We start from the raw sequence: 24,966 nt of genomic DNA, 5'->3' as shown, positions 1-24,966 counted from the left end.
TTGAGAGCAGCATCATTTTGTATTTCTGATACTACGAGGGGGTCAGATGAAGAGGCATATGTGGATGGAATAACCAAAGGGGTTGTTGGAGAAACAATCAACTGTTCGAGTGCAGCTACTAGAGTCTCATCTTGGTCGTTAACCGAAGGTACACCGCCCTTTCCCTGCCCTCCTCCATCATTCCGAGGGTCGGTATTAATTATTGTTGTTGCTTTTCCCTTGGAAAACATTTGTGGAATTTTTGGGGTGCCCAGTTGGGTGTTATCCGGGTAGTTATTGCTATTATCTTGCCTTGATTTTGCCGCAAGTGCAGCACGAGTCCCGATCGGATTATCACCACTGGGTCTAGTTTTCCCACCACGCGCAGTTTTTGGGGGCATATTGCCATATTATATGGTTTATACCGGTAATTACAAAAGACCACTTTTCCACAGCTTCTGCCGTTTATCTGCCGCTTATCAAGTCTCTCTGAGCCGGAGACCTTCTGAGGCTTCCTTAAATCCTTTTAGCCCCTTCAGAGTCCGTTTTTTAATAGAGAAAGAATAATATACAGGCGTTTTCTCCCCACTAAACTTAAATCTACTTTTGTTTTCAGCTTCAAAGTTTATAGAGAAATCTTACTCGGCAGTGTCTGATATTCAGCGTTTTTCTGAAAAGCATCTGCTCCGTGGTGTTTCGTTCAGCCCTCCGCTGCACCAAAAATCAGCGTGTGGTTTTCCCCAGGTGCCGCTGCAGCATCCACGCCCGTCCCGGCACAGCAGGCGCCTCCCACCCGGGCAGAGGATTACGGCCAGAGTGCTCCAAGAATGCTACAGCTCCAGCTCTCCAGGGCTTCCTCCGCACAGCTGTAGAATACAACGAAGCCCGGGAAAAAACAGCAGCGGAGCACCGGCGGTCAGCAGTCAGAGACGCATTTCGGCAGCCACCAGAAACGCCGCCAAAGCTCAGGTACAGCTTGTCAGGACGCCCAAACGGAGCTCTCACAAACACGCCTGACGTGCAGGCGCCTTCTTGCCTCCCCCCGTAGAATTTTAAAAGATGTGAAAATACTGTACATTATGTGAATCAACATTAGGTAAATACAGCAAAAAATTGGTTGCGGAAGTGTTTTTGTTTTGTTGCAATTTTTTATTGAAACATTGGCAACATGCTACATCATCAGTACGATACATCTTACAAATTACAAGAGAGTGGGGTGGGGAGCAGCCAGGTAGGAATCATGCCATGCACATAGTATGTTCATACTACAGTAAGATGACACAGCAGTACATGAAAATGAGGAGGCCAGCTAACCTAGGAGAAACTCAGCATGAATGACAACAAACAAAAGAATAGCGATCTCTCAAGGTGGAGGTGGGCGATACGGAGGGGAAAGGATGGCCCACAGAGTTGGTAGAGAGCGAGCCTAAGAGAAGGGTGATTGTTGTGCAAGACTTTAAACAGTCAATTTAATATTTTGCTAATAAAGAGGACTAGCAGACAAAAATTATTTTTGATGCCCCATTTTCCATGCAAAAGTTTATCATGTGCATACAGCTGCTATTAAAACAAAGTGCAAAATAGAGCCAACACAATTTTAACTCAACTTCCCAATCATTTGCACACATGCTTATGTTTGCCACCAAGACTTAAAACTTTGACTGATATTAGCTTCTCAGGCCAAAATCTTATGTCATTGATACACTATCTGGCATACTGAAATTGCATGCGATCAGGGAAATACATGATGCGAAGAGATCCATTAACTACAGGATAGGGTGTACTGGAGCATCACAATGAATTACTCCTGTGGGGATGTCAAAGAGCTACAAGACTGCTACACCAAACCCACATGACTGAAACGTCTATGAAGTGTGAGAGGAGGCCAGAGCCGGCCTCTTGTCGGAGTGTGGCCTCAGAGGAAATACATTTGCCCCCCTCCGCTGCTGTAATATGGGGTATCGGGGGGGGCGCTATTCTCAGGCTATTTCCTGGATGGCTGCATAAAAGAAGTGACTAGCCTTTGATTTTAAACATCTTGCACCTCCGCCAACTCACCTGAATCACCTACAGCTTAAGTCAGTCAGGCTGGTGCCAAGTTGTTTGTTGGGGAGGGGAGAGGGCGTTGGTGTTTAGCAGCAGGGAGTGAAAGTTGAGAAGGCACAGCTGGGGACTAAAATACAGCGATTGCAACACTTTAAAAATGATTTGAACAACTTTAAACTAAAGTCGCTGGAGCCAAGATAGAGGGACATATGCACAGGACCTTAATGCAAAGAAAGTGCTCTGCGTGCCCACTGAAGATTGACGGCCTGGGTACAGCTTGTCCATGCTAAAAGCCAGCCCTAACAAAGGCTATATCGGTTAGAGAAGATAAAGGGTGGGAACTGCCTCCGACTAAAAGAGGCTATACCCTTCAAGTGAGTGAACTATCAAAATATTAGGCATAAAAATCAATGATTTTAAAATGCCAGGAAGTATGGTTACACTCAATCCTTTGTATATGAAATACGGGAAAGCTCTTTCCCTTCCAACATTATTTCAAGATGTAGATAAACACAGTACTGAACAAGTCATTTGATACTGGATGGCCGTATTATATTCATATGTGTGGAGCCCCTGCTTGCCATCTGTTCCACATACACACCCAAGTAGAATGTCCCACAGCCACGTGCCCTATTGGGCTGCACGAGGTACAGGTTATAAAATAGTGTTGTACATCCCATTTCATGGGAGGGAGGGGTGGGGGCGGGGGAGGCTAGAACTATCCATGAATTTGAACTAACGTTGGAATTCTGGATTCATTGGCGAGGCTGCTCCCTTCTACTGGCCAGTCGCTGTCTCTGCAATCATCTGTATGTCTCATTAAGGGTCCTCCGGCAAGGTCTGCGTTCCATTCTATATGACCCTCTCACAACTACCAAATTAGAGCCGCAACTAGTTTTGAAATACTGCATTTGCGTTAAATGTCTTCAATTGAGACAAATCCAGGTCCTCTTAATCAGTCAAGAAAACGTGGAGAAATTTGCCTTTGACAACATAGGGTTTCAGTGTTCCCTACAATAGGTCGACAGTACCAAAAGCACTCAAAGTGGTAATTCGAGGCCTGTGTTCTGAAACAAGGGGGTGGACTGGATCTGCAGAGAATACGAGAAGTTAGAATGGAACTCCGATTTTGCAAGTAGTGGACTATGACCCTGAAATCAAGGCAATGCTCTTTGACCCCCAAGAGAAAAACCGAGTGGGCTTGAAACTAGAAACCCATGCACAGAAGGCTCAAAAGGCGAGATAAAAGTTCAGGAAGACATGACAAAGTGAAGCACAGGATCTCTATTCATGGACAGTGCAAACATTGTCCTATACGAAGTGCAAAACTTGCTCCCACATAACGTAAATATAAGCCTAAAATGAAGACCTGGAATGCCATTCAGGAACTAGCCTCCTTGTTTGCACCTCTTTATTTAAGCCACTTCATAGCTTTCTGCATAGCTGGCAATAGACACAAAAGACTTCGAGTGATTCCTGCCAGACCAAACAGCCTTATTCACCAGGATACTCAAGTTATGCAGGCAGCTTGAAAGGCCATGTCATTACTTGCTATGAGCTCCAAACTTAGGGATCATAGGGTCAAAAAAGGACCTGCTATAAATGGAAAGCCGACAACTGTATAACGATCTCAAATCTCTTATCCATGTCGGAGATAATTTTCTTATTTGCAAACAGAAAATGTACTTAGATGGAACAAAACGCTATCATTACCTACAGCTGTGACATTGGGTGATGCACCCTGAAATCAAATCTCAGTCACCCTAGACCTCGCTCCATTGGAAAACTGCGAAAAATGCAGGGGTTACAAAGGATGCTGTAACATTTGTTCCATCCTTTTACAAGCTTCTAACACATCTTCACATCCTTATTGGACCCACTGATCAGAGGTACTCAAGAAACTAACAGAGGATAAGCAGCGGCCTGCCCTCTGAAGTGACACTGCAAATAAATACAATTAGCACAGGGAAGAAACCCCAACTAAATAACAGCATTTGATTGGTATCTTTACCCAAATAAATTGAAGAAATTCTACCTCAAGGTGTCAGACCTTTGCTGGAGGGGGAGCAGATTACTAGTCCATTTCAGACATATAGGTGGGACTCAACATTCATTAAACCTTTCTGGGTTGAATTCCTGGCAGCGATGAAAACTATCCTCGGATACCCACTCCTGACACATATTGACTACTGTGGCTAGGTGATCCAAAGCTGAAAGATCAAACCAAGGCAGATAAAATACTAATGTGGTATTGGGAGCAGGTGAATCCAGCATCGCTGTAAGCTGGAAAAAGAAACAAACCGCTAATAGCACATTGGTTCATGAGAAAATGGGGCATTCAAGCAATGGAGTGTCTTTCAAAAACTTTCACCAATACACAAAGATTTTGATTCCATCTTGGCCCCCCTTCACGAACACCTCTGACACGGTTAGCCCACAGTTGCATGTCTGGTTCAATTAGAAGCACTAAACTTGAACTTTAACTTTATTGTGCTAGAGAGTTAAGCCATTAATGCATCAAGAAAAGTGCACCTTTCTTCCCAGATATGTTGGCTTCAATAACAGCAAAGGATAGCCCGAGGTCACTCACAGACTTGATAATTTCTCTAGCCCTGAAACTTGTTTGAGAAGGTAATGTTCTCGCTAACCGGATTTCAGCAGATGATCATGGTTTTATTTTTCATATGTTTTTATTTTTCCTGTTTTTATGTTGGGAATCGGGGGAAGGGATGAAAATTGTGATGTATTTTCTCATTACTGGTACTTGTTTATAATTTTAGGTGTCAACTTGTGTTGTAAATTGATTTATACCAACATGCTTTCTAAACACACCAAAAAAATAATTCGGTAATAAATAAAAAAAAAGACATTCTTCTCAACTAAATGGTGCATAGGAAATAGTAACTTGTGTGCTTTTTGTTTACTAATCATAATCTGCTTGATTTTATTTATTACACTGTCCTATTTGACCGCATCCTCATGGCGGGTGACCTGTGAACATAACACACTAAAACAGGGCAGCCTTCTAACAGACAGCCCGGACTTTGCAATCTAGATACTATTTTGGAATCCGTATGAAACTCTGTGCTTACCTGACCACTTAATACTGAAGACTTACTGCAATTTACAGGATGTTCATGTAAACCATTCTGTAGCTATTGTCACCTCTGAGTTACAAGTACACTTTTTGTAAGCTCTTTCAGGTGTCGCAGTCCACTGTCACTTTGGGAAGTGTTCAGTGAGTGTGCATGGAGTTCTGATGTGGTTAGTATAATGCGCTTTAAGGTGTTGCAGTCCACTGTCACTTTGGGATGTTTTCAGTGAGTATGCATGGAGTTTTGATGTGGTTAGTATATTGCGACCATATTTGGTACCGGAGTGAAGGCACACAAAAGACAAGTCCATCTTTATTCATCTACCCCTGGACTATGCCCAGCTCCAGGAACCGTAGTCTTATCACTATCCATTGCTACCCTACTGCACTCCGTGGTCTCAACCTTAGCGACCAACTGCTGCATGCTTGCACACACCATCACACAACACTGAAGCGCATGGATAGGCACTTCACGTAGAATAGATTACCTAGCCATATCCAAGGGGAAGGAGGGTCTGCGAGAGGACCCTATCCGCCTGGTCATAACAGAGGGTCCCACAGGGGCCAAGATCCAAGACAGGACGATGAGCCCCGTCACCCCAGGCAAGGGGAACCCCACCACCAGAAGACCACCAACCCCAAAGGGGATGCAGAAAAAGGGAAAGAAGAGAGCCTGTCCTCACGCAGCAGAAGAAGCAAGGCAAGGCGAAAGGAGGCCAAGCACCCCACGCCCATACAAGGCAACAAAACCTCCATCCAAGGCCATGAAGAGGAGCCCTGAAGGAGAAGAGGAACCTAGAGACTCCAAGGAGAAGACACAGAGCAAAGGCAATCCCAGACAGGACGGCGCTGCCAGCAATAAGCAGGCGGAAGCCGAAAAGTGTAACTCAAGTTCACCCAGGAAGAACCGTCCAACGCCCCGCAGGGACGGACTGCGCCCGCAAGAGGGACAAGAAGTCAGGGACCAACTCCTCTCACAAGGAGAAGAGGTAGAACTGGGTGCAAAGCCCACTGGAAGAAGCGGATCAGGCAGGATGACAGTCCCACTAAAGCCCCAAGCAGGCACAACGATGTAGAGAAAACAATAAGTCGGCACCGGCAAGCTCCGCCAGAAGCAGAGGACACCACAGAACGAAGCACTCCGAGAAAGCCAGACTCCAGCCGAAGACAGAGCATGAAGGCAAGGAAGAGTCCAGACACGCCTCAGGGAGGAGACAGCACATACGGCCCCAAAAAGAAGTGGGACCCCCAGGACCATGACGCGAGGCCACGGACAGCAGGCCAGACCAGGCAAACGACACAGCGACCCCAGAGAAGAACTCCCTGGGGAGGAACTCAAGCTAGTCTAAGCCAACAACAAGAAGATTGCATCTGCAACATACCATACCATACCATAATGCCACGGAGAGCAGAAGCCCGCAGGCGTCCACAGCTCCCCAGCACATAACAGGGCTATATAACAGCCACCATTACCCCACATTGGGTAGGTCACGTCCCAAGACATGGGAACCTCTTAGGAAAAAACTTCTGCAGCAGAGAACAACAGAAAAGACCTGCTGCAAAAAATCCGCAGAAGGCTTATCCAGCTGCCATAGAGAAAAAACACAGAAGGCCCAATCTCAGGGCAACATGGTGTAGAAAACCCAAAGCAGAAACACACAGTCAAGAAGGGCTGGCCAACAGCCGACAGAACCACAGTCCCAACAAGGAGGGCTCGAGTGACCACGAAGCATACAGAACTGACAACCAGGGCAACTCGCTCCAACGAAAGAACACCTCCAAGAACTAGATCAACTTGCAGGTCACTGAAGGGAGGAGGAGGACGACGAAGCCCCGCCAAGGACCTCTGGATGGCAGAGTCCACAGGTGCATGGAACAAAAGAGCACCATCGAATGGAAGGTCCACCAACCGTTCTCGAACGTTCTCCGGGAACACACTGTCCCGAAGCCAGGCATGGCGACGAAGGGCAACCGAAGAAGCCATGGCACGACCCAGCACCTCCGAGATGTCCGGAGCGAAGTATAAACTCCTCCAGCTCCAGGCCATCCAACACATAGTGCCTCAAATCAACACAGACCCTCCTGAGAAGCAGTAGACATAAGGGACTCCGCTGAGTCTCACAAACAAGAAGTGGCCCTAGCCAAAACACACAGCGTGTTAAGAGCTCGCAGAGCGGCACCCGTTGAGGTGAACATATTGCGCCCCCAGGAGTCCAGCCAGCGGACCTCCCATGACAGGGAAGACAACAGCGGCGGCAGAGAAGGAAAGGCAGTCTGCAAAAGGGGACCTCTGGGAGAGGGGTGAAGGGAAAGACACACCAGATCACTCGGTGCCAGATTATGGCGGTGCAGAAGGTGTTGGGGCACTGGGTCCCCCGTGGCGGGACGGCCCCAACTCCAAGAAGAAGATTGGAGGGAACCTTTGAAGGGAAGCAACAGCACCCTGCCACCAGAGCTCTGATGGAGAACCTCCAGAAGATGATCAGCGGGGAAATGGGTAGCTGGGTCACCCATGCGCCAAATTCCCACAGCCATGGAAACAGCGCGAGCGAAAGCCGCACCCGCCTCCATAGGGCCCCACGGAGGGGAAAGAAGCTCCTAGTTAGGAGACGGCTGCAAGCTAAGGTGGCCATCCCCCAAGCCAACTAGAGGAAGGAAGGGCCAGGTCCGGAAAGAAGGAGGAGGGCCCGATGAGTGGGGAACCTGTGGCTCTTCTGGTTAAGACCGCGGCCACGGAGACGGCGAGGAGCCGCCCTTAAACAACATCAGTGAAAAAGCCACGACACGGCAGCCCGTCTCCGGCAAGGAGGACACCAGCAAACGCTGAACCTCTGGAGAAGAAGAGGCGTCCAAAGACTAGTTAACGACCCGATGTCAGCCTGGCACCGTAGAGTCCGCAATCAGAGGCAGGACATCGTCGTCGGTCGGCACCTGAGGAGACGCCGGGGCGGCTTCCGACACTGCGCACAGTGTAGGGGACCGGGGCGGCGAAGGAGCAGCGCCGGAAAGGCACCGACCTGACCGACTAGGCAGCTGCCTGCGTGGAGGGACGAGAGGGTCGAGGAGTCGCCCGCCAGACTCGACCCCTGATGGGACGAGAGGAGTCCTCTGCCGACCCATGTGGTGCCACCAGGGCCAGCAGCCACCGGCGCCGAAGCGGCGTCACCTCAGACAAGATCGCCGCCTGTCCAGAGGACTGAGAGGGGCTCAGGGGTGCGTCCGAGCCCCAGCGACCTAATGCGACACCATAGGACCCCCGCGGGAGTTTGCGGCAAAGCAGAGGCGCTGTGGTCCAATGGAGGGACCGCCGAAGGGCCGCACCCCAACGGCACCACATCCTCCGAACCTGGATCGGAGCCAGTCGGCGCCGGAGCCGCTGGTGACACCACGGAGGGCCCCGCACACTGCAAGGGATTCGCTGACATCCCAGGAAGGGGAGAAGCCAGCGAAGCCTGCAAAGCCGCTGCATATGTCTCCAACTGGGCTCTAGTCGCCCCACACCGGGAAACTGTGGATAAGGGGATGACACGCGGGGCTGCACCACCCGCAAAGAGCCCACGCCCCGACAGGCCGGAAGCCGACCCTCGGGACAAACTGCGACACTTACCGACAGGCGAGCGACGCTCATGTGACCAGGGAGAAGGACGATGTCGACAAGGGAGGTAGCGGGTTCGAGAACCCTCTGCAGGGGCCGGGCGAGATGACACAGCTGACCAGGACATGCGAACCGAGAGAAGTTTCATCCGGCGCTCCCGCCGGGACTTCAGCTTCATCTGCTGGGACGCCTCACAATCAGTGGAGTTGTGGTGTTCCCCCAAACACCACATGCAGATGGGGTGAGGATCGTCACAGACATCAGGTGTCCACAAGACGAGCACATCTTAAAGCCCAAAGGCATTCGCACAGTTCAAACACACACGCAATAGTGAAAGGGAAAGGCCTAAACAAACCCAGAGCACAATCCGGATCCACGTTGCACGCGGAAAAGGAAAAAACTGACGTAGGCGTGCCGGGGTGAGACTTACGTGACCTCGCTAATTTCACATACGCGGACAATGCCTTGGCGGAGTCGCGTTATGCCGTCCCCCAGGCACGCAGGGCAACATTTTTTCCATATCTAGTCTCACGCCTGGGGATAATTCTACGTGGAGGAATCTGCGGCTAGCAGTCTCTATCAGATTCTGTGTTACGAGTAATGCAGAGTTGCCAAATTTCTCTAATTTCACCTGGGCCAACACAAGACCTTTGCAACAAGCTCTTAGAAAACATTCTGTAATGAAAAACCTCCATATATTACAATTTCAATTCTCAACTGGACCCCATCACGATTGCAACAAACTTCCCATCACAGACAGAAAATTAACCCCAACCTTGTGGCCCGCCGTCACCACCATCAAACCCATTGCTGTCATGAAGCGCATCCACACAGAACCTACATCATGCCTTCACCAAAGAACTCCCACCGATCAACAGAGCACTAACAAATCTCCTCAACAGCTGCATCAACTACCACATTCACAGACCTATAAAACACACCACAGTCACGCCACTACTCAAGAAAACATTTGCTGACCCAGCCATGCAATCCAAATACACTCCCTTCTCCTTCCTACCATCCCCACTCAAAGTCCATGAGCAACTTTCAGCTCATTGATGTTACACAGTGCAGATTCAGGCTCAACTACACTACAGAAATAGCACTCCTTGCCGCCACAGACATCAGCATTATCCTTGAAAGAGGAGACATGGTAGCTCTGATTCTCCGAAATCTCTGTGCAGCATATGACATGGTCTCACACCCCATCCTCATCAGATGCCTGCAAGAGATTTCCATCCATGCGCTCGTTCTCTGCAGGATCTACTTCTACTTAACAAATGGAACACAAGCTGTCATCCTGCACCTTACTCCTCGGCAGCCCTATGGCCAATATTATCTGAACATCAAAATCCTCTTCAATGCAGAAGACAAGTCATACTCTCCCTCTCGGACAAGACCCCCAACTCAAGAAACAAGTTCACGCCTACATGACCCAAGTCGCCAACTGTTTCAAAACCTACAGCAACAAAAGAGATCTTCAGCAAGAACACCTCACAATGGGACACCAAATGGTGGCCTGACAACTCAGGCCCACATGCATCGCCCATGTCCGGAACCTTAGAATCATCATCACTAGCAAACTGGACATGACAGCGCAAGTCAATGAAATCACTGCACCCAGCTTGAACACCCTGAAGATGCCAAGGAAGATCACCAAACACCAGAAAAAACAATACTCCCGCCCTTGTCACCTAGAAGTTGGACTATAGGAACACCCTCTATGCCGATATGACCAAGCTACTCACTAGAAGATTACAAACTAACCAGGACTCAGCAGCCAGACTTATCCTTAGACTGCCACAAATGACTCCTCTTGCACCACACCTCAGGAAGCTCTGCTGGCTCCAGATATACAAATGTACTCCATTCAAGCTCCTCTCACACACACATTCAATGCACTTTTCAAAATAACAACTTAGGCCGAACCTACCTGAGCAGTCACATCTCACTCCACCAACCAACCAGACACCTAAGCTGGACTCTTTCTTGCACACATCCCATGCATACATAGAACCATATCAGGAGGATGGGTGTTCTCTTTCATCACTCCCAATGTGTGGAACAACCTTATATGCCATATGAGAGCCTCCTCCGCTCTACTTGAATTTATCAAGAAGCTGAAGACCTGACGTTTCAAATAACCAATCTAACATGAGCGGAGCCAGGCACACACACCTGCTCACTGCCACAATACCCTCCCAGCTGATATAGCACTATACAAATACACAACTTAAAGTTTACATTTATTTTTTTACTGGTAGTTTGGCATCTAAGCCGTTCTTGCAAATAGATCATACATTAGAAGAAAGGCAGAGCCCAAAATACTACAATGAAGTTGCTAACATATATGGAATATAGCTGCCTATATCATGAGTGACGCCTATCAATATTTCAAGAAAATCCTTTGCTTGGAAAGGGAAGCATTTACTGGTCGTGGGCTAAAAAGACCAGCCTATTCCCAGTTAACTTTAAATGAAATAGCTTAATGAATACTGCACTGAATACAAATGTGTAACATTTAACAAAATCAATGTTCTGATGATTTAGTTGTAATAGGCTGGTATGCTCCAAGGTGTAGTAGCACAAGAGGCATGAGTACTAAGTGCATTCAATCTGGATCTGGTGAAATTACCGAAACAGCTGGTATCTAGAAAGGCAATAGGATGCTACTGTGTACAATGTCGCCGTAAGTTCTCAACTACTCAGACATGAGGGTTAAGTAATTGAGGCAGAACACTTCTCTGAGAAAAGTATGGAGGAAGACCACTGAGGAAGGGTACTTTCTCGGGTAATGAATTCTGAGTGAGGCCTGACATTGGTCTTGGCGTACAAATACCAAAAGGTATGTTGGTTATAAATTAGGACATATTTACTCATAGGGTCAACTTGTGATACATTTCTTACTGTGATATATCTTTTGGTTTTTAGCATGGCCCAACATCACAAAGTAGTTATAAGACAGGAAGTTAGAAATAAAGGCTGAGCCTCAGACAATCCTATGCAGATAAAATAAGTTAAGTTTGTCACAGCAGAATTGTACAGTCTTCATTATCCTCGTAACTTGCTTTGTTTGTATTCTTCAATTACAGGAATACCCTGCACGAAGATATACATGTAAAAACCCTCATGGATGAGTGCAGGCTTCGGTCAATACTCTCAACTACATATACACAGACTAAGATGGAGATATTTCCTCGGACCAGACAGGTGCCGCAGACTGAATATGGAGCTAAGATTTTGTTTGTGCCAATATCCAGTACGATCCACTGGAATATTTATTAACTCGGTCACAGAAGAATGATCTTTCCCAAAGCTCTCACTCTCTCAATTTAATAAAGGTAAATAAAAAAAAAAAAGATGTTTTCATTTATCCTTCAACATCCATATTTCTTAAATTGATAGATTCTTTAATCACCGCCAAAGCATGTTGACACCTACCTAGGAATGTGCTGGTCATAATCAAATAGAAACACCCACCTTCCCTGTGGCAGAGGCAGGCAGACCGTCCCCAGTTTTGAAATTGGCTACCTGGCTATCCTGCTACAACATTACGTTTACTGTTCCTCACTGTTCAGCGAGTTGGCCAGAAGATGGTACTACTGGTTCACTTGTGGGGCCGCAGAGATAACACCCTAAAAGATACATGGGCTGAGATAAAAGAAGCAAGCCAGGCTGTCAGTATTTGACTCACCACTCCTAGACCGGATAGATATTGTTGCATTTACAATTTAGTTTAAGAAAATGTCCAATACTACTTTTGAAAAACTGAAGTTATATATTTTGGTGATTGATCTCTCAAGTCCTTGAACCAGTTCAGGATTCTAAAGGTATATAAAAAAAAAAAAAAAAAAACGTTGCTTTTGCTCAGGAACATCACTACTATATTTCAACTGCACCCAAGCAACTTAAAATATGAGCATTCGCTACAATAACTAAAAAGTGCTAGGAAACTAATGTCTGAAATCTACTCTATGTCGATCTCTGCAATAGCCATGGCAATGATGATTTAACATTGAGAGATGAGGAGAATCAATGTATAATTATTTGGGTGAAACGTACATCAGTTCTAAAGCGAGCTGCAACAACTGCATAAGGAGAGTTTGCAGCATGGCCGTCACAGAGCAGCTGTCTTGCATTCGGCTACAGCTGTTAACACGTGTTTAGAACAGACTAGGCAATACCTCCCCTCACATGAATCAAATTCATTGGGAGTGTAATACTTGAAGACTCCAAGAGGTGTAGAAAACTTCAGTTCTCCTTGGATTATTGGCCTTTACTCATTCATTGGTGCCATCTCCTACTATATTATTGTATTGTTCATTTAGAAGGCAAGTTTAATAAGAACAAACACGGGTCACTTTTCTTAATAACTCAACTCTAGTTCAGTGCACATGGTGGGCGACATAAAATCTTTTACAAAACCTTATAAACAGGCTACATAATTGAATGAAGATTCATGTGCACAAGTCTGTCTTATTTTCCAAAGTGATAATTGTTCAATGTTTTGTATTTAAAACAGAAAAAGGGAACACTTGCTTTCCAAAAAAAAAAAAAAAAGAAAAGAAAAGCTCTTACTGGATTTATGCTTCTGACTCCGGTCTCTAGAATACACTGTAGATGTTGCTGCTTGAGTGCTATAAGCTGTAAGTACATCCTTCCGTTCAGAAAGCATGCTGCAGTCATTGCAGGTGTAACCGTTTAGAAGAGTGGTCTGGGTTTCTGCTGTAGCAAGACCACCATTTGTCTGAATCAACGTTGAATCCCCTCCTGTATTATAAAAGAAAGAAAAAAATAATGTACATGATCTTACAGCACACTAAGCGAACCAAGAATCATTAGAAGGATTTAGTTTACAGTACCTCTAAGATCTCCATCGTCGTCAAGACCTGAAAAACAAGAACACTTGTCACTTAACTACAGACATAAAAGATTCTATCAATGTGTGGCAAACAACTAATAGTTGCATCACCTGTCAAACAGTAGATACTGCAAAATAATCATCATATCCAAATGAAATAGTATGGGACTTCTATTAAATGATCCCAACAAAGAAGCAACCCTTACAGTACCTTCAATAGTTTCCTTTTGCAAAGATACTGTCTGAAGTCACCAGAATGGGAGAGTCAACATCCAAGAACAAAACATTATGCTAGGACTGTACTGCGATAGATACAATATTTGGGAGAGAAAATGCATAATCAGTTGGGTTCAAACTAAGAGACAAGGATGATCACCTAATGCAGAGTAGGCAACTCTTCGGGCAATGGCATACTGAAGTTGTGGACTACAAACCGATATATGTAGAAGTGTCCAGCTGTGTGGCACACCTGAAAAGCCCTTAAAGGAAAATGCTACTTACCAGTATGCAACTGTTCTTGGCATGTAGAGCTGCAGAGTCGTACACTTTTGCAATAGATCACCACCTGGTGTTGGACTCTGATGATTGCAGGTTGTGGTCTTCTTGGAAAAAGTCATTGTAGACACGAGATAGGGGACTCCTTCCTTGGACAATACTGCCCATGGTCATCGACTCCATCCTCAGATTGTTTTTCGCCATGGTGGGAAATGATGGAGTTAGTAGAATATAGAGAAAGGATGTCCATGTATGTGCATCTAAGTAAGAGGAGTACTGGAACGGATACAAGTCCCGGGGAGGCAGCAGGGCGTGTACGACTCTGCAGCTCTACATGCCAAGAACAGATGCATACTGGTAAGTAGCATTTTCCATTCGAGGCATATGAGCTGCAGATCGTACACTTTTGCAACGATTGTGCAGCAGTTTCTCCCCTAGCGGTGGTCGCTTGCAACCGTTGCAGCATTCTGAAACAGTGTTCTAAGGACAGCTTGGCCTACTGCAGTTTGCTGCTTGGCTTGCACATCAACACAATAATGTTTAGTGAAGGCGTGTATTGTAGACCATGTTGCTGCCTTGCATATGTCCTCTAGTGGTATATTTCCTAAGAAAGCCATAGAGGCTCCTAGTTTGCGAGTGGAGTGCGCTCTAGGAGGAACCGTTAGTGTACGTTTAGCTTTTTGATAGCATATTTGTATACACTTTACAATCCACCTGGCAACCCCCCTTTAGAGATGGGGTTGCCTTTGTGTGGGGGAGAGAAAGATACAAATAGTTGTTTTGTCTTTCTGAAGGATTTAGTGTTGTCTGTGTAGTATAACAGAGCTCTTCTAACATCTAAGGTGTGTAAAGCCCTTTCTGCAACAGAGTCCGGGTTTTGGAAAAACACTGGTTGCTCTACTGATTGGTTAAAGTGAAAAGGAGTAATAACTTCTGGCAGGAATTTAGGATTAGGCCTAAGAACCACCTTGTAATGATGTATCTGAAAAAATGGTTCTTGTATTGTGAATGCTTGTATTTCACTAACTCTTCTGAGAGAGGTGATGGCAACAAGGAAAGCAGTTTTCCATGTTAGGAATTGCAATTCACACTTGTGTAAAGGCTCGAAAGGGGGTCCCATAAGTCTTGTAAGGACCACGTTTAGGTTCCATACTGGAGCAGGTGGTAACCTAGGTGGGATTATTTGTTTTAATCCTTCCATAAATGCTTTGATTGCAGGTACTCTGAAGAGAGATAGAAGTTGTCTATTCTGTAAATAGGCTGCAATTGCTGCCAGATGCAGGCGTATGGAAGAATAAGCTAAATTGGACCTTTGTAGGTGTAGAAGGTAGCAAATAATATTTTGGATGGAAGCATCCTGTGGATCAATGTGATTATTGTTACAATATATTGCAAATCTTTTCCACTTAGCGACATAACATGCTCTGGTAGTGAGTCTTCTAGCTTCTTTAATTATGTTCATACAGTCTGGTGGTAGGTTTAAGTAACCAAACTCTAAGACTTCAGGAGCCAGATCGCCAAATTCAGTTGGCTTGGTTCTGGGTGTCTTATTTCTCCATGGTTCTGTGTTAACAGGGATGGCGTGAGCCGTAATTTTTGATGTGGAACCAGTGAGAGATCTAGTAGTGTGGTGAACCACGGCTGACGTGCCCATGTGGGAGCTACTAGTATTAGTTTGAGAGACTGTTGTCTGAGCTTGCGCACTACTAGTGGAATGAGTGGGAGAGGCGGAAAAGCGTACGCAAATCTGCCTGACCAGTTCATCCATATTGCATTCCCCTCAAACTGTGGGAGTGGAAACCTGGCGGCGAAGGTTGGGCATTTTGCATTTTCGTGGGTGGCACACAGATCTATCTGTGGATGACCCCACATTTGGAAGAATGGTGTAAGAAGTTGTGGATGCATCTCCCATTCGTGAATCTGTTGTGACTGTCGACTAAACAGATCTGCTATCTGATTGTGAATTCCTGGAAGGTGTTCTACTGTCAGGTGTATGTTTTGAGAAATGGCCCATCTCCAAATGTTCTGTGCAAGCTGGGACAGTTGCAGAGAGTGTGTCCCCCCTGTTTTTGTATATAATACATTGCTATCAAATTGTCCGTCCGGATTACGACAGCAACCCAAAGTCAACTTCATCAAAATCCAAGGAGTTTTCTAGTGAAACTTGCAGATGCAGCCTCCCTCCATCCATTACAGCCTAGGATGCAGAATTTGCTACCTCAAGAGAATCATTCCCAAACCAAAAGCCAAAGTATAAACCCAGAACGATTCATATAGAGGACTGGATGCTCCTGAAGTGACAGACTTTTGATGACACTTGTAGCAAACTGGATATTAGCAGCTGACAGATGTGGTTTAGCTTTAGAGCAGGTCATAAAGTTAAAACCTACATCTAGGAAGAAGCAGATCTTTCATAAGTCTAAAGAGAAAAAATGGTGGAAAACATTTTGTGATCAAGTTGATTTAAAATCCAATCAAACATTGGCAACTGAAAGCCACACTTAATATTCACTATGATTTCTAGTTCATGAGGTGGGTAGAGAGTTAGCGCAGTGCCTCGCTAATTAAAAAAGCATTGATTTGTTGTTAGAAAGAATTAGGCGAATGAATGTACACAAATAACTGTGTAATCAAACAGGTTCCACATGATCATTAGAAGATACTCTATTTCTGGCAAGTTGGTCTAATGCCATCAAATTTGCACTGTGTTAAGAATATGAGACATTAAGAATCTGTGATGCATGAAGAATATAAAACCAGGATGCTGATAGTTTCCTTTGGCCATTTCTTTTTCACGGTTGCATGGGCCTTGAAGGAAGTCTCCAGTGTGTGACTTCAAACGGATATCCCTAGTTCTCAAGGACCGACAATCAGGCAGTGGAACAAGCAAATGATTGCTAGTTTATTTTTCACGGTTCAAAGTGAAATGTTTTGTGAGCTGTACTTCCTGAGTGTCTGGACCTGTACCACCAGACCTAAACACAAATGGACATAACAGGATGACAGTGTTGAGATCAATTCATAAGGACTGTCTTGGTATGAGCATAATAGAGTAGCAAATATTAAAATAACTTGAACAGGGGATAATGAAGGGGTTGTGGACCTCCGGCATTAGAATGGCATCACATTCTAGCATAAAGGCACATTAAGAGGCAATTTGCTTCCATAAAGTATTGTACCCACTTTGCATAGTGTAGAAATTGGTTACAATAGATATATAGTGATCCACTGCTTTAGTCAGGGATCAAGGCCGACAGACTCTGAAGACTCACCTCCTGGTAACTGACCAACTGTCCTATATGTAGCAAAAACATTTCAATACAGTTAGATGGGGTTTTAAGTTTAACAGCTGTTTTCATCAACATTTTCACACGGTTTAGGTATCAGTTACACATGAGAAATGCATCAAGTTCATTCAAGATTGTAGGGTACCTTAGATTTGAAGGGGTACATTTATAACCTAAACCGCACTAGCTGCCAACGAGAGGGGATGCGAGAAATACTCCACGGATCAGGTGTAGTTAATATGGGTCCTATGTCCAATAAAGATAGATCTCCGCTGCAGACCCAAAATCCACTATAAAGGGCAATAGCAAAAGCAGAGAAGACTGGACATTACCACCTGTAGACCAATTCCAAAAAAAATGAACATAATCACCAAGGAAGTTCCACACATTTTGTACTCTAATGGCCAGTATCTCTAAAGTGGCACACACCTACAAATTATGTCGCCAAACAACCCCTCTCAGTCCAAGTCTCTAGCCACAGAAGCCATCACTTTCTTTCTATTGATGTAGCAAGGAGAGCACACTTTACAAGGGATGCCTTCTGGTAACCCTTTGTGTTGATAAACAGAGGCATCAGAGTCCAGCTGCAAGGCTACTCAAGTGCACAATCTTTGAGATTTGTCGAGAGAAAACTCCACAATATACTCTTAAATTTTTTAAAGTGATTTTAGGCAATAAAAGATGACCCTGCACACAATATTAAAGATAATTAATATAAACAAGCAACAAGGACACTGCATTTGGCATGAAACAGAGCTGTAGTTAAAGGATGCATCACAGATTGTTCCATCCCCACTCCATGCAGGAGGCAAAAATGGAAATAGTAAAGGGAAAATCATGAAGTGGTCTTAAACCATGGTATTCTAACCACAAATAAGTTCATAAGAAGTGTACACTGAGAGAAAGAGCAAAGTGGGGGCAGACACAAAATTCTTAGACATTCTATCAGTCTCGAATATGCTTCAAGAAGAAAATGAATAAGTTAGGCATTTTGCTAGTTCCTCACGCCGCTTTGTTCTTAGATGATGAGAATATACATTTAGTAGGATTCTGTTGGTTTGTGAAGCTCAGTAGTAAAGACTAACCTCCACAATGTTGTTGTCCTGGTAAACAAGTATTTTCTAGTGTTTCACTATCTGACCGCCGATTTCTCAACTTCAGAATATCCTCAGACACTAGACTAGAACCAGAGAATTATCACAGTAAGGATGCTGTGTGCCTATAAGCAGTTTCATGTGGCTCCACAGCAACTTCATTCAGCCCCAGAAATGACAGAGTGGAGCTTCAAATAAATGCCTCTTCTGTACCAATCAATTCAGTTTCATAATCTTGTTTCTTCCATGCCCTCAGACACAGAGTACATAGAACAAGTTGCAGGTGACAGTGTGCCAAAAACCAACTTCGAACCTTAATATGATGTTCTGGTTTCCACTCCACAGAGGGGGAGGTCAGTGAGAAATCTCAGAGTATTCACCAGAAACAGCGCTTCCGAAGGGGAGTAACTTGTTCTTCTAATCGATATCTCTAACTGAAGATGCCTCACCTTCACAGCAGATATGATAGCAATACCTTCTAAAGATGAAGGGTATGGGAAGTGAACCCAAAACAGAAAGTATTGCAGGACTAAGCAGGCAAAATGGCCCTTCTTTTGGCTCTGGGTGTCAGGGCAGTAGTGTTTTGTAAATGTGTGTACAGACACCCAAGTCACAGCCATGCAGATGTCAAGCATCTGAACTCTTGCTAATACGACGGTAGCAGACTTAAACCTGGTAGAATGAGTCTGCATTGCTTCAGGGGGTTGACCCTAGGCAAATGTCAAATAGATTTTAATGCAGACGACTAACAGTCTTGACAGGGTCTTTTTTCTGCACCCTTTTCCCCTTCTCTTCTAAAGAAGCTAAACATGGTGGTGGAGTGATGTATTGGCAAATGTAATAAGTCAGCACACCTTTAAGCAAGAAAGGTGCCTGGGTCATCAGCACAAATTTGTCCAGAAAGGTGAAGATATAGGGCAGCTGCGCGAGGAGTGCTTGCAGATCTCAGGGGGGATGCAGAGGTGATGGAAATCAGGAAGAGTGCCAGTCACAGCGTGCAGCAGTACACTGGCTCAAAAGGCACGCACTAAAGAAAAGTCAGCAGTAAGTTCAAGTGCCACTGCGGCATAACGAATGGATTCGGAAGAAAATTGCAAGTCAAACCTATGATAAAACATCACAACAAGTGATTTAAATACACATGGTTGATCAGGTAAACACAGAACAGCTGAAAGGGCAAACATAGCACCCTTAACTCTGCCCATTGAAAGGCCTTGCTGGCTCAATGAGAAATAAAAAACAGCACATCTTAAAACCTGGCCTGGAAAGGCTCCGAATGACTAGCACATCGCCAGAAAACAAACTTCTCCCAGTAGCCAGCATAAATGAACTTTATTGAATCTCATGGAGCTGCAAGGATAACTACTGCAGCTGGCAGAACAAACGCATTTAACTGTTGTAGTTCAATCACCAGTCACAAAAGTGTAGGGCTTGCAGACTCTGGTGCAAGACCCTCTTTTTGCGGAGGCAGACATGATCCTGAAGTGGGAGCTGAATCAGAGGGCAACTACTCCACTCTGGAGCTCTATGTACCATACTCTCCTGGGGCAGTCAGAGGATATTAGTATGACTTTGGCGTGATATGTCCCGACTTTTCTCAAATCTCCAAGTAGGAGACAGGGACGGGAACACGTACAGGAGACCGGTGTACCTTCCCAGTCTCCTAGTGACTCTTCTAGACGAAACTGCAGTGTGACCAATAGAGTTGGCACTAAGAGCTAACCAATAGCAAGCAGATCTAATTAGGGTATGTAGATCCACAGAGATCAGGATGGAGTTGGATGAACAACCTGATGCAGGCCACTTTGGAACCTGAGTTTCCACTACTGGGACCATCTATGCACTCAGGATGAGGTGGATGTTCGTGACTAGGAGTCCAAGGGGCCTCACTGCAGTCATCACTGAGAGCCAGGACAGAGTCTGAATCATCTGAATCGTAAGAACAATAGTTACTTACCTGTAATCTGTGGTTCTCCAGTATTGGTGTATTTCATAAATTCACATGCCTGAATCATTCCCCGTCGTCGGAGTGAGAGTCCCACGGTACATAAAAAAGCAATAATATGCCTGTAACAACCTAAAAACCTTGGTAATAACCAACCAGGAAGTAAAGTAGCCCTAAGCTACAGGAGCAAAAGCTCCCACACTCATGACTATCCTAGTCATTTTGTATAGACCAAACTGCAGCCAATCAGGCGACAGCACCCACCAGAATGTTCTCCCCAGAGGCTCAGCCTCTCAGATTTTCTCGCACAAGAGTGAAACCAACATAATTGCCTGAGGGAGCCTCTGAGGGGAGGTGGGCGGGTGCATGTGAATCTATGAAAGACACCAATACTGGAGAACCACAGATTACAGGTAAGTAACTATTGTTCTTCTCCAGTATTGGGGTGTCTTTCATAGATTCACATGCCTGAATCAGAGTAGATCGCAGTACAAGAAAAAACATTATGCTCGTAAGACGCTTACAGTATACAGCAGATATGCATGCAAGGTAATAACCAATAACATGTTAGAACCGTCTAAACAAGAGCATAGAGGAGGAGGGAGAACAGAGGCTCACCTTATTTGAAAAGATAGCGTAGCACTGCTCTTCCCACCGAAGCATCTGCATCACTTGCTGAGTCCTGACAGTAGTGTCTTGTAAAGGTGTGCCTGCTGGACCACGTTGCAGCTCTGCAGATTTGCAGAAGGGGCACACCAGCGAATAGAGCGGTGGAAGAGGAAACCGCCCTAGTAGAATGCGCTCTTGGTACGGACTGCAAGGGTCTGCCTGCCTGTTGATGACATAGCCCAATTGCTGACGAAACCCATCTGGCTATAGTCTGCTTGGATACTGCGCAGCCTTGGCGCAGTCTTCCATATGCCACAAACAATTGGTCTGTCCTGTGAACAGTTGCCGTTCTTCGAAGATAGAACCTGAGACATCTCCTGATGTCTAAAGAGTGTAAAGCTCTTTCAGCCAGTGATTGTGGATTTAGAAAAAATGTCTTGAGGATCACTGGCTCATTTAGGTGAAAATCCGATGGAACTTTGGGCATGTACATAGGATTGGTACGTAGCACCACAGAGTCTGAGGTAAATTGCAAGAAAGGCGATTTTGAAGTGAATGCTTGAATGTCACTGACCCTTCTAGCCGATGTTAAAGCCAATAGCAAAGAGACCGTCCAAGTAAGAAACTTGATATCAATCTTATGAATGGGTTCAAAGGGGTGACGCATGAGTTGGGCTAGCACCACGCTCAAATGCCAAGATGGAGGTGGTCGTCGAATTGGAGGAAACATACGAAATAGACCTTTAAAAAATTGCTAGATTATTCTGGAAGAAAACAGAGAGTTCATTCCGTCCTGACGGAATCTGGAAATGGCTGCCAGAAATACCTTTAGGGTTGAATGTGCCAAACCCAACCTAGCCAAATGCAGAAAGAAAGGCAAAATTTGTTCTGGTCTAGCATTGGGATGCAGATCAACAGCTTGACACTACGCACAGAAACGCTTCCATTTGAGTTTGTAGGTCTTAATCGTTGATGGTGCTCTAGCATTAGCGAGAACTTCTTGACAATCCTGAGGAATGTTTAAGTGGGCAAATTCATTGTGTTGAGGAGCCAAGCTGATCATTTCAAAGAAACTGGGTCTGGATTGTACACTTGGCCCTCTTGAATTGTCAGGAGATTCGGTATTTGAGGCAGCTGTATCGGCCTGCACTCCGAGAGGAGGAGAAGCTCGGTGAACCAATATTGTCGGGGCCACCTTGGAGCAATCCGGATTAGAAGACATGATTGTCTCCTCATCTTCCTGATGACCTTGGGGATCGGCGGAAAAAGCGTACGCAAATATCCAACACCAGTTCATCGAAAGGGCATCCCCGCATGAGTTCTTGTGGGGAATCCAGCTTGCAAAGCGTGGGCATTTCCGGTTCTGATTCATCGCAAACAAATCCAGGTCGGGATGACCCCACTCTTGGAATATTTGATCCAGGGTTGGTTGATGTAGCTCCCATTTGTGATTGCACGCAGACCGGCTGAGGGAGTCTGCTAGTACATTGGCAACCCCTGGAACATGGACCGCCGACAGATTGATGTTGTGATCCAGGGCCCAATTCCAAATCTCCTGTGCCTGATGGGATAATCGGGCCGACCTTGTGCCTCCCTGTTTGTTCAGGTAATGCATGCTGGTTGTGTTGTCTGTTCGAATTAGAACTGTCGAAACCTCTAAAATTGCTTGAAAGGATTTCAGGGCAAGAAAAATGGCTCATAACTAAGAGGTTTATGTGCCATTTTTTCTGCTGTATGTTCCATTTGCCACTGATTGTCATTCCTTGAAGGTGGGCGCCCCAGCCCTCCAGAGAAGCATCTGTGGTCACGATGAATGTGGGCACTTCTGTTAGGAATGCACATCCCGCCTGCAGGTTGCACTTTTGCACCCACCATTGAAAGGAGTTCCTCATCCGAGGGGTTATGTTGATCACGTCTTCGAACGATCCTGCTACCTGTACCCACTGAAGACTGAGTTCCTCTTGTAAGGGCCTCATCCATAGGCGGCAGTTGGGACTTGCAAACAGAAACGCACTTTCTTGTTAGTCATGCAGAAGCCATCTTGTGAATCTTCAACTGCCTTTCTCTTGATATGTAGACTTGGGCGAGCTTTGTGCCCAGCGTCGCTCCCAAGAAAGATTTTCTCCGTGATGGAGTCAGATGAGACTTTTCGAAATTCACCAAGAAACCTAGGCTCTGAAGTAGCGACAGACATCTCTGAACGTGAGTTCTTGCTGTGAGGAAAGAACTGGCCTTGATAAGGCAGTCATCCAAATATGGATAAATCTGAATTCCTTCCAATCGCAGGTGGGCTGCCACAGGAGCTAGCATCTTTGTAAAAACTCTGGGGGCTGACCGTAGTCCAAAGGGGAGGAGCTTGAACTGAAAGTCCCTGCCAGACACTCTGAACCGCAAGAACTTCCGGTGTCTGGGAAAAATGGGTACATGGAAGTATGAGTCCTGAAGGTCGAGTGTTGCCATGTGATCCCCTTCTGAAAGAAACTGGAGGATTTCTTGAAGCGTTAACATTCTCAAGGACAATTCCTTGAGGCATTTGTTGAGGGCACGGAGGTCGAGGATGGGGCGCCATTCCCCTGACTTCTTGCAAAATTAGGAAAAATCTCGAATAAATGTATTTTCCTCTTTGATGTTGAGGTACCCTCTCGATTGCTCCTTTTCGGATTATAGAATATATTTGGGAGAACAGCTCCTTGAGATGAGCTGGTGGTGGTCCTTTTGGGGGAGAATTTGGAGGGGCTTTGACGAATTCCAGAATGTGACCCCTGGATACCACGTCCAGGACCCATCTGTCCATGGTAATCTTGGACCAATTTGAGTAGTATAGGGATATTCTTCCTCCAATTTGCTTCAGGTTGGGTAAAAGTGGTGGCAGGATGCTCTCACTTGCTCTTGTTGTTGTCTCTTCCTCGATAAGGTTTTTCCTCTTGCCTGAGAGTAATTGTTTCTCTCTTGACCATACGTTTGTTGACAGTATGGTTGGTATCTTTGGTTACCCTGCGATATGTTGTAGGAACGCTGTTGTGAATAACCTCCTCTGTTAGAGAAATTGCCTCTTCCTCTCGCTCCACGAAAGGAAGACTTACGAAATTGAAGAGATCCCAGGGACCGTGCAGTCTCAGTGTCTTTCTTTATGGCTTGTAAAGCCTCATCCACATGTTGTCCAAAAAGGAACTCTCCATCGTAGGTCATGTCCATGATCTTAGACTGGACCTCCAGGCGAAAGGATGTAGATTTTAACCATCCCTGTCTTCTCAGAACAGCTGCACCCGCCAGCTGTCTGAAACCTGTGGCTGCCACGTCCACTGCAGCATCAATAATTTCAGATGAAACACATTCCCTCTCTTGTAAAATCTTCTTGGCTTCAGATCGGTCAGGCTCTGAAAGCTTTTCAATGTACGGCGATATGTCCGACCACATCTGCCGGTCATATCTCCCAAGTATTGCAAGGGAGTTCGCGACACGGACAGTAGTTGCCGCAATAGTTGAGACCTTCTTTCCTATTGAGTCGAGGCGTCTTCCCTCCCCATCCGGGGGAGCAGAGACCTGCGTGGATGGATTTTTGGCTCTCCTCTGAACCGCCTCGGTAACAACAGAATCGGTTTTTGCCTGGCCAATAAGGCATGCCAGTGACGTGTTAGGCGCCTTATACTTCTTATCTACCCGAGGTAGAACTGCAGGTAGAGAGTTTGGCATCGCCATTACCTTCAGACCTTCCTTCCAGATAAAAATCAATTATTAGGATGGACCAACTTTGGTTTTGCGGTAAATCTTTAAAATCATATAGGAAGCACTCATCCTGCTTAGCTTCCTTTGTGATGAGGAACCTCTTTGTTGCCCTGTCCATGATTTGGTGGAAGGTTGCGATGTCCACCGGCGGAGAAACCGCCGTAGGTGGGCCAGCTGGAGAAGGAGTTTGTGCCTGATACTCATCCCACTCCGACGATACTGACTTGTCGTCCAG

At 45.6% G+C, this 24,966-nt stretch overlaps 1 protein-coding gene across 8 annotated transcripts in view; it reads right to left on the bottom strand.

The window, feature by feature from the left end:
• The window catches only part of SUN1 (Sad1 and UNC84 domain containing 1), a 316,273-nt gene that overhangs the window by 161,614 nt on the left and 129,693 nt on the right, over positions 1–24,966 (bottom strand). For all 8 annotated transcript variants that reach the window (XM_086940550.1, XM_086940554.1, XM_086940551.1 and 5 more), the window contains exons 5-6: positions 13,577–13,603; positions 13,293–13,484 (exon numbers count right to left, since the gene is read on the bottom strand). In XM_086940550.1, coding sequence (XP_086796676.1) covers positions 13,293–13,484; positions 13,577–13,603 — 219 coding nt within the window. The remainder of the gene's footprint in view (positions 1–13,292; positions 13,485–13,576; positions 13,604–24,966) is intronic.

This window comes from Lissotriton vulgaris, chromosome 10 (genome assembly GCF_964263255.1).
Source record: "Lissotriton vulgaris chromosome 10, aLisVul1.2, whole genome shotgun sequence".
Classification (NCBI taxonomy): domain Eukaryota; kingdom Metazoa; phylum Chordata; class Amphibia; order Caudata; family Salamandridae; genus Lissotriton; species Lissotriton vulgaris.
This window is presented reverse-complemented; position numbering and strand designations above follow the sequence as displayed.